This window comes from Pelodiscus sinensis, chromosome 13 (genome assembly GCF_049634645.1).
Source record: "Pelodiscus sinensis isolate JC-2024 chromosome 13, ASM4963464v1, whole genome shotgun sequence".
Classification (NCBI taxonomy): Eukaryota; Metazoa; Chordata; order Testudines; family Trionychidae; genus Pelodiscus; species Pelodiscus sinensis.
Genome location: NC_134723.1, coordinates 4,777,955 through 4,793,519, shown reverse-complemented (window position 1 = coordinate 4,793,519; position 15,565 = coordinate 4,777,955). Strand labels below are relative to the sequence as shown.

General features: G+C 43.0%; 1 protein-coding gene across 3 annotated transcripts in view; it reads left to right on the top strand.

Moving 5' to 3' along the window:
• The window catches only part of CENPI (centromere protein I), a 32,024-nt gene that overhangs the window by 1,563 nt on the left and 14,896 nt on the right, over window positions 1-15,565 (top strand). For 2 of the 3 annotated variants that reach the window (XM_006137438.4, XM_075896734.1), the window contains exons 2-12: window positions 172-327; window positions 443-825; window positions 1,181-1,318; window positions 3,883-4,001; window positions 4,665-4,772; window positions 6,379-6,427; window positions 7,641-7,687; window positions 10,420-10,509; window positions 12,874-13,002; window positions 13,300-13,464; window positions 14,008-14,128. In XM_006137438.4, coding sequence (XP_006137500.2) covers window positions 597-825; window positions 1,181-1,318; window positions 3,883-4,001; window positions 4,665-4,772; window positions 6,379-6,427; window positions 7,641-7,687; window positions 10,420-10,509; window positions 12,874-13,002; window positions 13,300-13,464; window positions 14,008-14,128 — 1,195 coding nt within the window. In that variant the 5' untranslated portion in view covers window positions 172-327; window positions 443-596. The remainder of the gene's footprint in view (window positions 1-171; window positions 328-442; window positions 826-1,180; window positions 1,319-3,882; window positions 4,002-4,664; window positions 4,773-6,378; window positions 6,428-7,640; window positions 7,688-10,419; window positions 10,510-12,873; window positions 13,003-13,299; window positions 13,465-14,007; window positions 14,129-15,565) is intronic. The other variant, XM_006137439.4, reaches the window with a different exon arrangement.

Sequence of the window (15,565 nt, the reverse complement as noted above, 5' to 3'; positions counted from 1 at the left end):
AGAGAGCACTGGTTTACAAAACAGACAACACCCCCACTATGTCACAATTTGTCCTCAATAAAACAGTGAAACTGCACAAATGGTGCCAAATGCACAAAATAAGCTGGAAAAAAATTATTATTTGTATTAACTTTCTCAGTGTTAGGTGTTACAATTATAAATGTCTTTCAGACACTTAATTTTCAAGCTGATGTATTCGCCTTTAAGAATCACTACTTGTGAGCTTTCCTTCATCGTTCTCTGCTGGAGAGAAGAATTGGGCTTGTATGTGTACTGGAAGTTGTGTATGTAGGTGCTCTTCTAACTGGATTATCTGACCTTTTTGGGGTACGTGTTGCTAAGTGGCTTATAGCAAGTTGTAATTACTGTAACTTTATAACAGACCCGTTAGTGTGGTTGTTGAAAAGGCTGTGATTATAAACTGATTTTCATCATCTTTCAGGCAAGCGACTCTTTGATGTTCTTCAACTGCTGGGAATATATCAAGCTTTGGGGACCTTGGTTTACATTCTTGCCTGTTCTGGGGAAAGGTTTGAAACCAGACTGGCAGATGAATGATTACCTAATTTGCCCTTCCCAGCTGGGAGACTGAAGGGATGAAGCAAAGGGGAAATGCCAAGAATCCAAAGCAGGCTTTGCACGTTCGCCCTAGCAGCCAAACTGATCTCTCTGCATGGCAAATAGGAGAGAGAAAATCTGGCCCAAAGACTGTGGATTTGAAAAGTACTCAGAAACCTGAGAAAGAGAAGCAACAATCTGTCAGTGAGCAGGCAGGCAACAACACAGAAGACTATCTAGAGCAAGCTCTGACCTATTTTGAGAGAGGTAAGAGCAGTGATAGCACTTTGCTTATGATATTGAAAAGGGCACTATCAAGTCCACTTTTAAATAAGTTTGAAATAGCTTCATATACAACTGCTGTCCCTATGGTTATGTAATCCTTATTCTATCTTATTTCTCTTCCTCTTTATTTTCTCCAGGCAGAGAACAAACTATATTGGGGAAGAGTTAATGGGAGTTTTGGGCAGTCAGCAACTTTTGAGTATCATAGTGGTTTCTCTTAAAGTGGTAAACTAAGAACAGAAGACTGATTTGGGGTAGAATGCATGTGGACGTACATCCTGATAATCATCTTCCTGAGAAGGTGTATTTTAATCCCTAAATATTTTACTTCCTTTAGCGAAAGACCACATTCCACTGAGAAAGAATGAGGTCCTGCAGAAACACTTGGCTACTGTGGAAACAATTGCCCTGCAGAGAGGGTTATCTCCAGAAGGACTTGATGTGTTGCTGAATGTGGCGCTCAGTGGTCGACTTGGTAAAACATTCAGAAATGTCTCTCATTTCCACTGTGAATGAATGTCTCTTCCTTCCCTTCCCTTGCCCCTGCCTTCCTACCATATCCATGGCTTTTGAGAGAATATGTTATGGTGGTTGTATTGTCATGGTTTGTCACTCTCTCATACGGATTAAGGAACGAAGCATCAGTGCAGACTCAATAAGTGTTCTTCAAAATTATTGACCACTATTTTGCTTTTAAATTGATGATGATACAGTGTTTTTTAAACAAGTAATAGTAAAAAACCTAAAGCTACAAGTTTGATTGTGAAGGATATTTTCTTCTGGTTATAACTTTAGGAGGTCCTTTTTTGGCCTAAAATGGTGATTCTTTTAAAAAAAGAAAAAGAAAAAAACCCTAAATTACGGATGTGAAACACAATCTCACACTTTACTGTTCGTAGCACTACAAACCATAAGTGAAATTTTAAACACTTAATTCACTTCTCACTCTGATTTTTTTTTAAACTTTTCCCTTGTTATGAGTAACCACAATAGACTAATACAGGAGAGCTAGAAAGTGAAATTGACTAGCATCATGTTGCAAATGCTGTAATGCAGGGATATGGAACCTTTTTTGGGTTGGGTGGCTACTTGCCCATAGATGAGGCCCTCAGCTGAGAAGCAGGAAACAGATATTCATCTTATTACTCTCAAGCTCTACCCCAGAGCCTAGGGAGACCAAGGCTAGTAAGTTTTCCCTCTGTGGGCCCAGAAATGAGGAGTTCTGTGCACAGGAGTAGCCGCCAGAGAGTGGGCTGAGGTGAGCTGTGGGCTGGAGGTACGGTGCAAGAATGACCTGGCAGTGTGGCATATGAGTGAGGTTGCGGGGTCTGGGCAGCCCATAGGTTAGAGGAGCAGGATGGGGATATGAGTTCAGGGTGGAGGTGAGAGACTGTGCTGAGATGGGTGGGAGAGGATAGGGGATGGGATGTTCCCCATTGCTTCTATTGGCCTGGCCATGATTCGGCCAGTGGGAGAGACGATGGAATGTGCCCGCATTGAGTGCTTTCCTGCAGGGTTCAGGAGTCACGTCATCCCCCTTGCCATGCACAGCCTACAGGCCAGATTTGGCCCCTACTTGCCTAGATCAGACTCATGAGGTTCAGGGCTCCTCCCACTTCTCTGCAGTGGGTTGCCAGCCATGGCCCTCTGCATTCGTGACCAATGCCCCGGGGGAGGTGGAGCCTTGTTGGGTGTAGGTTCCACAGCCTTGCTGCAATGGAATGCAGTTTGGTATGTTCTTTTTGAAAAGGTCTAAGGAAGCATTTCTATTGGTATTATGTTTACAAAACTCAAATTTAGTCCATATTTTACCTGCCAGTTTCATAGCAACTTCCAATTTTCCCTCCTGTTAAACTGACACACCTTGGGGATTTTCGCCTTCTTCTGTGGCATGGGGTTCAAACTAGTGTAAAGTGTGAATACGTAGAAGTGAAAGGGTCCTCCAGTCCCCTGCATTCATGGCAGGACTAAGGATAGACCATCATGGTTTGAGAACTTCAGTAACTCACCAGAGATTAAGGGTCTGTTACAGCATTGATGGTGGATGAGGTTCTGTGGCTTGCAATGTGTAGGAGGTCAGACTATATGAACACAGTGGTCCCTCTTGAACTTTAAAGTATGAGTTTTAAATTGGCACAACAGTGCTTTTCATACACTAGTGGGTTGTGTCTACATTGGCACCCTATTCCTGAGGAATAAGGGATCTTCCGGAAAAGGCTTTATTTTCCGAAAGATCCCGTCTAGACTGGCGCTTTTCTCCGGCAAAGCCTCGAGCCGGAAAAAAGCGGCAGCCATGTTCATGCAAATACCACGGGGGATATTTAAATCCCCTGTGACATTTGCAATTCCGACTGGTCTCATTAGCATCCCTTTTCCGGAAAAGGGAGCCAATGTAGACACAGCCGTGGTGTTTTGTCTCTCTCAAACACTGTCAAGCTACTGACTCACACACTATGGAAACAAAAGAACACACTAATGCAAGTGTTTTTAATGTTTTGTTCCATAGTCAAATAGTTATAAAGGATTCCTGTTACATTTGTCTGATTCTAACTAAAGAACTAAACACTATTTTAATACTAAAATCCTTGGGTGGTCTAATTTTATTTCCACTAGACAATACTGGTAATTAGGATGTATTAGACACTGGCTGTAGTGGCTAAAACAGGAAAATGAAGATGCTGATTTTAGCTTTCAGGCCACTTGAATGTATAGTTTGAAATGGTTTCAAATACTGTGACCCTTATGCTGATTCAAATTCATTTTTTGTCCAGTTCATACTTCTGTAGCACTCCAGGTATCTAGGCTACTGCACATCAATAGGCTGTTCCTCCCCCTTCCCCTCTTGGAGTTACACTGCTGAAAGTATTAAGTAACTGCATTGAGGGAGTGGAGATAAGTCCTTGTTAAACTCTTATTACAGCCTATGATAGATTATTTACCTACTTGCAGCTATCCCAGAAAATACATAGTGCATAAGACATGCCAAAGAGCTTGGAACTCAAAGCAATGTCTTACTTTAAATGGTCTTTTTTTTTCTAGCTGATACAGTAAATAGTCGGATCTTGAAATGCTTGATTCCAGCCTCAATAATAGCAGAAAGTTCAGTGGTTTCAGCTGTGTCCTGGCTTTGTGTCGGCAACTGCTCTTGCAGCACCCAGGTAACTTTACAAACACTTGTAGTAATGTCTACTGGAGACAGATGACTCAGTGCAAGTAGTTGATGGGAAGAGGAAATCCAGAGGCTTAGTGTGTAAAGTAATCACATGGTTTGGTATCTGTTAGCAAAAATGGTAGAGAAGCCTAGTACTGGAATAGTAGATCTTTGGCAGAGTTGTGTGAAATAGGCACAACTTCTGCTTATTCTGTATTTTTGAATCTCGTAGAAAAGCTACTTGCATCAATATGCTTCTGTAGTGTCAAGCATTTCTCCAAAATACAGCAACATGTTCCTGCCTGTCATGATAATTCAAGATCTGAACACAATAAGGTCTCAAATATCCTTTTGAAAGGACACAGACTGAAGTCTTTATCTTGTCAGAGCAATTTAAATTCAGGTGATCAGTTCCCTAGAGGTTAGTATGGGCTCAAAATCAGGGCAATCTCTCCATTCTAAATTTAGTGTTTACTGCTCTCCTAAAGTTTTAGCATCATAGCAAGGAGATTGAACTGTTTGGTATAGCCAGAGACATCACCTGGCTGCCTTGCTGATCTCAAGGAGGGTGTACACCCTTTAAATAAACCCTCTGTGAAACAGGGTGATCTATCCATCTCGGGTTTTTTCCATCATTTATTGCCCAGTGATTTTTCTTGTTTTGTTGTAGTTGCTCTTCTTAAGATGGCTGATTGCAATGTTTGACTTCATTGATCACAAAGAGAAGCTTCATGCCCTCTATGGCTTCTTCTTCTGCTCCCTGCAAGATGAGAAGCTGGTAAGGTGAACAAGAGACTGTTCCTTTGGTTCTGAACAAACTTCATTTGCACTGTACATTTTACTATGTCTACTGTGCTGATCTGTAGGAGCTAGAGAGTGAAGTCCTTTCCTCTAGTGCTGGAGTATGTGTTAATAGTAGAGTAGCTAGCCCTCTTCACTCTTGTGTTTTTTGTTTTTCTAATAATTCAAGACTACTTCTGAACCTAGCACACTGAGAATTCAATATAGGATTACTCTAATTTGGAGCCCTCCAACAAGATTGTGTAAATGAACATCCAGGGCTTTATACTCTGTAACAAGAGCAGAATGACACTGAATGCTGTCTTAGTTCCCAAGAGACAGTGTGGCACTGCAGTGTCTAGCATTGCCTTTGATTCATACAGTGAACAGGTAAAACCTCCAGGTTCTGGGATGGAACTGACTGCATACTATAAACATTGCTTTAACATGCTCTTTTTTGCCTATTTAAAAAATAGAGAATCCAAATGCCATTCTACCTAAAACTAATGTAACTTAAGTAGGAATCAAGCAGTAGTGTGACTTTTTTTTTAAAATATGTCATTTACATAAATCCTTTATTCTCTGGGATTTCAGGTCACACATTGTGTATGTTGGGAAGGTGTGACTTACTGATCTGTTTAGAAATGTACTTGGAGGTCAGAAAAGCATGTAACATTTTCATATGCTGCCTTGTGGGACTATTGGAAAGCTTCAAAGAGATAATTTATCCTAAAAACGTATGGAATTTGAGAGATTGAGGCCATTTCTGTAGATTTGTTTTTTTTAACTGACATATGGAATACTCTAGTAGGAGCAACATTCTGTTTCTGTAAGGTTTTTAAAACAATATCCGAGAACATTTTTCTATTTAAATCCCATAGGGATTTTCCATGAGAAAGCAGAGGCATTAATTACTGTTAATAGTGAAAAATACTGCATAATGTTTAAAATGTATTTGACTACAGTAGACCGACTGCAGGAAATATATCCCGGGGGGGAGGGAGTTGCTCTGTTTTGTTTGTGATGTCTGCTAAAAATTGGACCCCAACTGAATTCTTATAATTTTATATACTAGTTTCTGTCATAAGTCAGTGGACAGTCCAGCAAAGATTAATATCTGGCCCAGATAAATTAGAGCCAGGCCCACAATGCATTTGCTGCAAATAAAAGCTGTGATTGAAAAGGAGCTGGCTTTATGTACATTAATTCATGTCATTTTGCTCACCAGCTTATGAATTGTTTAAACCTGACTTGAGAAACAAGGGCCATCTCTTAATGGACCCTGACAGAACAACACCGAGAAATGTGTGTAATGGTGTCAAATGAAACTACTGACAAATGTACTGATAGTGCAATTCTCCATTAGAATTGACAAATATTTTATACATGTAACATACAGCTTCTTTTTGAGGAATCCGATGCATGATCTGTATCATGGTAACTGATGGGAGCACTTTAACCTCAGTATGGCAGCAAGTTCCTCTGAAGATTTACTTAAGTAATTGATACTTATCTGTTAGCTGTGTCTGGTAGCAGTAGTTTCTGATATTAGCCTTTTAACTATCCTGTGAATCTGATTATTTACTGATGCTTTTCCTCTACAGTGTCCCTATATTTGTCATCTGCTGTATCTGCTGACTAGAAAAGAGAATGGTGAGTCAGTCCATACAACTGGATCCTGACAGCTCGTATGGATCCAGTTGATTGGACCACGTTGAACATAAATGTGCATTGATCATTTATTTGTGTGATACAGGTCTCATTTCATGTGCTCAGAAAAGGGATGGTCATTATCTTCCCCAGTGCTTTCTTCCTATGGTAGCCGGAAAGGACCATTTATGCTCATTTAGGCTGACTTGCCTAGCAGGCCAAAAAACCTTTGAGTAATTTCTGCATAAAGCTGATAATGGATCTCTCTGTTCCTGCCTTTTCTGCCCTTTTCTATGTGAATCTCGGTCTGTTCAGATGGCTTGGCTGAGAGTGGGGGTGGATAAACTTTTTGGCTTGAGGGCCATATCAGGGTATAGAAAGTCTATGAAGGGCCTTGAATGATCACGAAATTGGGGTTGGACTGCTGAAGAGGGTGAGGGCTCCGGCTGAGAGATGGTGGTCTGGGGTGGGGCCAGAAATGAGGGGCTCAGGGGCGGTGTGGGCTCTGGGGTTGGGCTAGAGATGCAGAGTTTGGGGTGCAGAAGGGGACTCAAGGCTGCACCATGAGGTTTCAGGAATAGGAGGAAGCTCTAAGCTCGAGCAAGCGGTTGGAGTACAGTGGTGTTTGTGTGATGGCTCTGATTGGGGGTGTGGGCTCTGGGGGAGAGCTGAGGATAAGGAGTTTGGAGTGGAGGAGGGTACCCTTGGCTGGGATTGAGGGGTTTAGAGGATGGGCAGGGAGGAGGGTGGCTTAGGAATCCAGAGCCCTTACTACCTCAAGAAGCTCCCAGAAGCAGTGGAATGTCCTCCTTATGGCTGGATCCTACGTGGAAGCATGGGCAGGCGGCTCTGTGCACAACCACAGCCCCACCTGTGTGTAGGCACGTCCTCTGCAGCTCCTGTTGGCTGTGGTTCCAACCAATGGGAACTGCAGAGCCAGCACTTGGAGCAGGGACAGCACATGGAGCCCTCTGGCTGCCCCCATGAAGGACATGCTGCTGCTTCTGGAAGTTATGCAGAGCCATGGCATGTGTGAAGCAGGGCAAGCTCTAGACTCGCTCTCCAGTGGGTGCTTGAGTGCTGGATTAAAATGGCCAATGGGCCAGATGTGGTCTCTAGGCAGTAGTTTGCCCACCCCTGGCTAAGAGACTTTCATTTGTACCCACTTGTCACGTGTTTTCTACCCGTGTTCTTAATTTTTTTTCTCTTTTCCCAGTTAAACCTTTTCGTGTGAGGAGACTGATAGATCTACAAGCAAAGATGGTGAGTGGCTATAAATCATGAAACATGTAAGCAGTATAACTAGAACTAGGCTTACACTTTTACGGTTGATGTTTTTCACAGGACACTTCAATGGCAGATACCATTGCAGAGGATGGTGATGTTAGACTTCAGAACAGTAGCTTCCAGCCTTTCGAATGCCAGGAGCTGCACACACCGCTCCTCTTTTGGCACAAGGGTTGTCCCTAACGTGCATACATCCCTAGTTTGGACTTTGTGTCACTTCCAAGCACCTAAGCAATGGCACTTACAAAAAAGTTACACATTTTACAGCTAGGGATGATAACATTACATACATTTGAAAGTGATTTCTTTGCTTCTCTTTTCTTTTCCTGTAGTCCATTCTGCCATCTTCCATTCACCTCTTCATACACGTCTGCAGCACTTGTATCTAACAATACCAAAACAGTGGGCTAAGATCTCCACTGACAGCTAACAAGCTGTCCATCTCAGAAGTAGACCATGACACCGAATGTAATGTCTATAGAATGTAAATGATTTGGGAGAGAGCTTTAGTCTATTCAGCAGTAACACACCTGAGTTTTATTGACTTGGAAATGTTTCTCACAGTGCTCAATCCGAATAATGGTAACTGATGTGCAGGCTGTAGAGGGTGAAAAAACTGAAATAGGAAATATTCTCAACACATGGATATTCAGGACTCTCTCCCTTTTTGCAGCTATCAAAGTTATTAATGACATTGAAATTCTCATTTTTATGTTGAATTCTCAAAATACAAACATTTCAAGAAAATATTTTGACTTTTTAAAATTAAACTGTCCACTTTCAGGTAGTCTGCTTTTGATTAGGATCTGACAATGGCAGGAAACAAAAGGCTTGGGGCTTTGCTGCTGAAGTTTTTGCAGACAGGCTATTTGGAGGGTTTGGTTTTCTGTATCAAACTGCTCAAGGCCATTGAAGTATTAAAGACCTAAGTCTCACTTTTTCTGGCTGACCAGCTCAGTATTAAACTTTCTGGATGGAATATCAAGCAGCTGACAAACATTAAATTTTTGGAAACAGACAGCATGTTGAAAAGAGGTGTACACTTGTATAGCAACAGCCACCACAACTGAGTTCTGAGCCCTTGATACTGATATTTCTACAGAAATAGGTCAAGTTTGGTATGAAGTAGGGATGTAAAAATGTGTGTAAAAAGGTAAGCATGTAATTGCTAAAATCCTAGTTGTTACATGCTGCTTGCTCTGTAGTATAAAGCTTATATAAACTATTCTACAGAGCCAGGAGCAACCCCTCCTATCCAGGAGCTGAACCAGCAAGGGCTTCTGGCCCTGCTCCGAGGGAGCCAGCATGCAACCTGCATTGGGGGGGGCGGGGAGTAGGCTGGGCCTGGCACAGACACAGGGTGATCACTGGGGGTAGAGCAGCCCCCTGTCTGGGGTGGGTGGGTAGCTGCCAGTAAACTGGAACCAGTAAGCATTACCCATTTAGGCTGTTGCTTGCCCATTAACCTTTTACATCCCTAGTGAAGCTGTGGGCCTACAGAACTTTTGTACATCCGTTTAACATGTGTGCATGGGGAGGTCAAACAGCACCAGACTGACGTCTTCTATTCTCATTGTCTGTGGTGGCTGTATCCTATTGAGTAGCAGAACAAGATCAGCAATAAGAATATTGGTAGCTGAACCCATCCACCACAACCATCAGGAGTGCTCCAGTCTTGCTGACATTTTTCATACATATTAGGATGAAAGACAAATGAATGATGACATGCATTTATCTAGGAAAGTTGCTATATGGCTAGCAATTACATGGACACTATAAACATTTCTGTGGTGCAAACAGATTTCTAGTAATGGACATAGACTGAACATCTACTAGGTATGTAGCTAGATATAATCTCAATGACCTTTGATCTGCAGGAAGGCTGTCCATTTGGGATTTGCCACCATGATGATGGTTTGCGAAGGGTGCTTCTGAGACTTCATGACTGGAAATAAACGATGCTGTTATGATTGTTTATAGGGAAAGTCTGCAAAATGTGGGACTGTGGCTATGTCTAGGTAATCTAGAGACCTCTATTACAGAAGGTTTGGTGGTATTCAGAGGTCTTAAAATGGTGGTAAATTCCTGCAATTGTCAGGTTTTTTTTTTTCCTTATATATGGCACAATTTATCTCTTCCCGCCTCCCTCTTCAATTTTAATGTCAAATTAACATTTATATGGTTCTAGTAAAAGACTCTTGGAAGTTGTTATATTATGTGTTACAGGTTGCACGCACAGAACTCTTCCTGTAAGCTAGCTATTAATGTATTTTACAAAATTAGTAGCATATCAGGAAGTTTAACTATGTAATGCTGAGTTCAGTCCTTGGATAATGAGGTGCGGTTGGGGAGTGTGGGTTGCCCAGTAAAACTGTGTGTGTGTGTGTGTGTGTGTGTGTGTGTGTGTGTGTGTGTGTGTGTGTGTATATTTAGGCAAAATAGATGTAACGATACACTTTTTTAATACATTAACTAATTTTAATTTATTAGTCATCTTATCTATAGCAACTTAAACTGTACCTTCTCTTTCCACCTGAACTTCCTTACTATTTCCAGTCCTCAATAGGGACATTCTGTTTTCCTCCTTCCTTAGTTCCACAATGCTACTTTGGACTAATTAATAACACTAGTTTATAGACTTGCAGTATCAGTTGGCTTTTCTGTGCTGTTTTCTGTAGTGCACATTTTAACTCTCCATCTTCTTCCAGGGAATGCAGCCTCATCTGCAGGCTCTCCTGTCATTGTACAAACTTCTCTGCCCTGAGCTGGTATCCATAACTCTGCCTGCAAAGGCGAAGGTAAGGAATGGGGTGACTCTGTGTCCATATTGGAAAGTCTGTACTGTCCTTCCTACATAAGCAGCTATACTTCATGATTCAATGGTGACAGAATAATCCTGTATCCTCTTTCCATTGAATAAAAAGAAACCACTAGAGTATTTTTTTTGTGTTGGAATTGCTAGCATTTTATTTATTCTGAAGTGAGAAGACATGTAAAATCATTCAGCAGAAGAGCAAGTGTAACCACATCCTTCTTACTGTTATCCTCCCTTATCTGTTTCCCTCCTATTGTTGTTTTTGTTTGTGTCTTGTGTATTTGATCATGAGTGCCCTGGGTGAAGGTATTATTTTCCTATGAGTCTGCTTGGCATTGTCCAAACACCCTTTGAGTGCTAGAGCAGCACAATAGTTATACAGGCAGTCCCCGAGTTACGCGGATCCGACTTATGTTACGAACGGGGTTTGCTGCCCGTCTCCCTGGTCTGCTGGTCTCCTTAAGACCAGGGAGATGGGGAGCAAAGCCGGGGAGCACGCGGGCAGCGGACAGCCCAGACGCGCCGCGGCTGTCCTGCTGCCCGTGTGCTCCGCGGCTTTGCTCCCCGTCTCCCTGGTCTGCTGGACAGCCGCGGTGTCTCTGGGCTGTCTCGCTGCCCCCGTGCTCCACAGCTTTGCTCCGGACGCCTGTGGTACAGCAGCTGGGGCGCTGCCAGTTGGTTCCGTAGCGCCGCTCTGGGCGCTACTGGACCAACCCAGCAGCACCCCAGCTGCTCTGCCCCAGGCGTCCCCAAGTCAGCCGCTGCTGAAACTGACCGGCGCTGACTACAGGAAGCCCGGGGCAGAGTTGCTCTGCTCCGGGCTTCCTGGAATCAGCCGCTGATCAGTTTCAGCAGCAGCTGACGTGGGGACGCCTGGGGTTCTTAAGTTGAATCTGTATGTAAGAACTGGCATCCAGATTCAGCCTGTTGAAACTGATCAGCGGCTGATTCCAGGAAGCCCGGGGCAGAGCAACTCTGCCTCGGGCTTCCTGTAGTCAGCCGCTGGTCAGTTTCAGCAGCGGCTGAATCTGGATGCCAGTTCCGACTTACATACAGATTCAACTTAAGAACAAACCTACAGTCCCTATCTTGTACGTAACCCAGGGACTGCCTGTAATAGAAGACACCAGTCAGTGTAAATATTAGGTTGTTTGTGGCCCTGATTTCTAAATTGGAAAGTTTTAGCTATATGAAAGGTAATGGTGGCTGACAATGTATTCTGAGATGGATTTGGGGGAGTTTCAAGTTAGGAACAGACTGTATGGCTTTATTTACATAAATGATTATGTGCTGTGTACACAGCAAAGTACTTAGTCCACGTACATATCTTAATTCCACCATCTTATTTATATGCTTACTACTATTCCAAGACCCTGAGAATTCTGCATCATACTGGATATAAATTTTGCAGGTTTTTCTGGCATTTCAGTAAAGAAGATTTGTCTAGCTCTAAGAATTGAGGCTTTTACTGACTACAGTATGAAAGCAAGTTACATAATTGGTCAATTGTGGCATTTGTTGTAATGTTTATTTCAGATTATTTTATTGCCCTAAATTTGTCGTTTTCATTGTGCTGCAGATTTATCTGCGAGAGTAGTCAAAACTTTTGATACCCACACATGCATTGGAGATATTTCCGGGCTTTGGCCTCAACTATATATACAACTTGCACTAGTTCACCTAAAGAAAATTTATGAACGAATTTAACTAAAACAGATTATAAAACAACTTAATAGTTCCCACATAGGAGTCTGCATTAATTAAGGATTATGGTTTACAAACTTATTGTAACTTCAGTGGTGCAAAATTTTTGTTCAGATGAAGCCTTATGTTGGGAATTTTGCATTTTGGTTTATATTTCAAATTTCTTCCATGATATCTAAACTTAATCCATTGTTTGATGGAAAGCTATGATTACTCAGTTCACTTCTATGGCAGATCTCACTGCTATTTGAATGCATAGGGTCTTCACTATGTACCCAGCAGGTTTTATTTAATACATGGAATACTTTAGATTCAGTCTTTATGAATCGATAGCATAACAGGATCCTAAAATAGATGCGAATTCCCATGCTTCTGAGATGTCAGACTTTTTTTTCTTACCTTTTGAGAGAGGGCATGTGCAAGTAATTTTTAAAGCATAACTTTAAGATTGTAGTCAAAGGATAAGTCCAAAGAAATAAACCACATTGTACTGTGACAAACGTAGCACCATTTTCAGTGTCAAGTGCAGTCCTTACAATAGTATACACACATGTCGCTATAGTGACAAGTATCAGATTGGCAATTGAATTTTGTCACTCTGGCTTAGTTTGGCCTCTCACAGATGCCTGGATTGTGTTTTCAGTCCTATTTCAAGAACTCAGAAAGACTATGGAAGGCAGCAATCAACACTGTAAGGAGAAGAAATCAGGCAACATCTCTGACATCCCAGCAACTGATTCTAGACATTGGTCACCCTCAGTCCCGGAAGAGAGTAAGTTATGAGCACTTATGTGAATCCTAGAGAGTGCCAAGCATTTGCTCTGTTGAATTATGGAAAGGAGCTGGGAGCTGAGTAGACATTGAGGAAGGTAGTGTAATTTAATGGAAATAAAAGTGCCTCATTCTGACTTCCATTGCAAGTCTGGGCTGTGATCTTGCAGGGTAGCACTTTGCAGAATAGCAAGTGAGTGATTCTCTGTGCTAATATTAACTGTCTTGGTTTTAGATCTGATTGGTCTGAAATCCAGTTTGCTACTATCAATTTTGACTTTCCTGTTTCTCTCTTTAGAAATGGAATACCCAGCTGATTTTGCCTGCTTGCACCACGGACACAAACAAGATAACTAGGAGCAAAGCGATTATCCATGCTGATATCCTCAGTCACAGTGAATCTTTCCCAGTGGAGGAGCTGCAAACTTTCTCCCAGCTCTTAAAGAACATCCACCGCCTGGAGGTGCGTGGTATGAAGGCCTCAGCATGAGCATATGTAATCTTAAAGGTGACCAAGGGATATAGATCAATAAGCGTATGTCTATAGTGCAGAGGAAGATCGAAGTTGCCACTGTCGATCTTCCAGGGTTCAAATTAGCAGGTCTAGTTAAGACAGCTAATTCGAACTGAGAGGGGTGCTCCAGTCAATGCTGATAGTCCTCCTTCCATGAGGAGTAATGGAAGTAGAAGAAAGACTGTGCTCCCTTCAACTTCTTGCAGTGTAGACAGCGCCAAAAGCCGAGTTAAGGTACTTCTACTTCAGTTACGCAATTAACATAGCTGAAATTGCGTATTGCTTATCTTAATTCGACTTTGTCCCATAGTGAAGATGTACCCTAACTTATTTATTGGGGAATAGATGTATGTGTTACTCAACTCCAAAGAGATGTACTGTATGAAAACCTGGGACCTGTGTATTCCCTGGTGTAGAGGGATTGGATGCTTCTGACAGTATCAGCTTTGTTTTGGCATCTTTCAGAAGCAAGACTCTTGGTTTCTCTTTCAGTTTCCTTCCCAGATGGGCTCAGTGCTAAGGAACTCCCTGCTGCTTCACTACATGAATTGCGTCAAAGATGAATCGATCTACTTGAGGCTCTACTATTGGATGGGCCAGACTCTTCAAGAAGGTAGGAAATTAACATTACCAAGTATAGTAGGAGGAAAAGGGATGTCTTTGAAGCTGTAAGGGTACTTAGCTGTACAAGCATATGTTATTGCCATTGAAGATATGCCATTATCTTTGATGACAGATGGATTTAGATAATGGCATATATTTTTAGTCTACAGATGATACCAGGATCCAAAGAGGGATAATTTTGAATAATAATGTATCTTGGCAAATTGAAGAAATGGTCAGAGGTCAATAGTAGGGATGTTAAAAAGCAGGTAATTGTAACCACTGAAAATCTCAGCACTTATACACACCTGCAGCAGGATGGCAGCTGCTGCGCTGCCAACTAAACCCACTCCCGGGGTGGGGGAGCAGCATCCAGCTTGCCAGGAGCTGGTGTGTGCCAGGGGGCCACTTTTAAAGCAAAAAGTCAGTGTGACACTGTTGCCCCCAAAAAAGCAAACCTCATTCTGAGATGTATTAACAGGAGTATTGTAAACAAGGCACAAGCAGTAATTCTTCCATTCTGCTCTGTGCTGATTGAGGCCTCAACTGGAGTATTGTGCCCAGGACTGGGCATCATTTTTCAGGAAAAGGTGGACAGATAGGAGAGCTTCTAGAGTAGTGTTTCCCAAACTATGGTACTAGTGTTTCCCAAACTAGTGTTTCCCCAGTACCAGGCCGCGGGAAAAAAATACCGGGTCTCAGCATGGCTGCCGGGAGAGGAGCGGGGTGGGGCGGGCTGGGAGGAGGTGTGTGGGGGGGGGGGGGGCAGGAAACTGGCTGCAGGGAAGTAGGGTTGGGCGCAACGGGGCTGTCCGGTGGAGATCAGGGGTGGCCAGCTGGCTGGCGGAAGCAGGATTGGGGGCAGCGGGGCTGTCTTGTGGAGATCGGGGCTGGCCGGGGGAGATCGGGAGGAGAAGGACTAGAGAACCAGCCTCCGGAAGCAGGGCTGGATGGGGGCAGCAGCTGGCTAGGGGAGATCGGGAGGAGAAGCCGTGAGTGAGTCCGGCCCCGGGGATTCCATTCCCCACCCCCTGAGTAGTTGTGAACTGCCTGGCTGGTAGACACACTCACACAGCGTGAACACATCTACCAGCCAGGCAGTTCGCAGCTACGGACTGATACACCTAATAATAAAACGTACCTAATTAGAAAATACTGGACATTTTATATGTCTGGTATTTTCTCAATTTGTTTCCTGGACAGAACCTTCAAATACTGGACTGTCCGGTACAAAACTGGACATCTGGCAACCCTATCCCTCCTTGCACCCTCTCTCCTAGCCAGATACCCTGCCCCCAATCTGCTCCTGCTTCCGCCTCCTGGAGTGCCCATGCGGCGCCACGTCCCCCAAGTCCTGGCCCAGGCTGGCCTGAGGATGCAGCTAGGTGAAACACTGAACATTTATTCATTTTTAATTATTTTTTTTATATATGCATTTACATTTTTG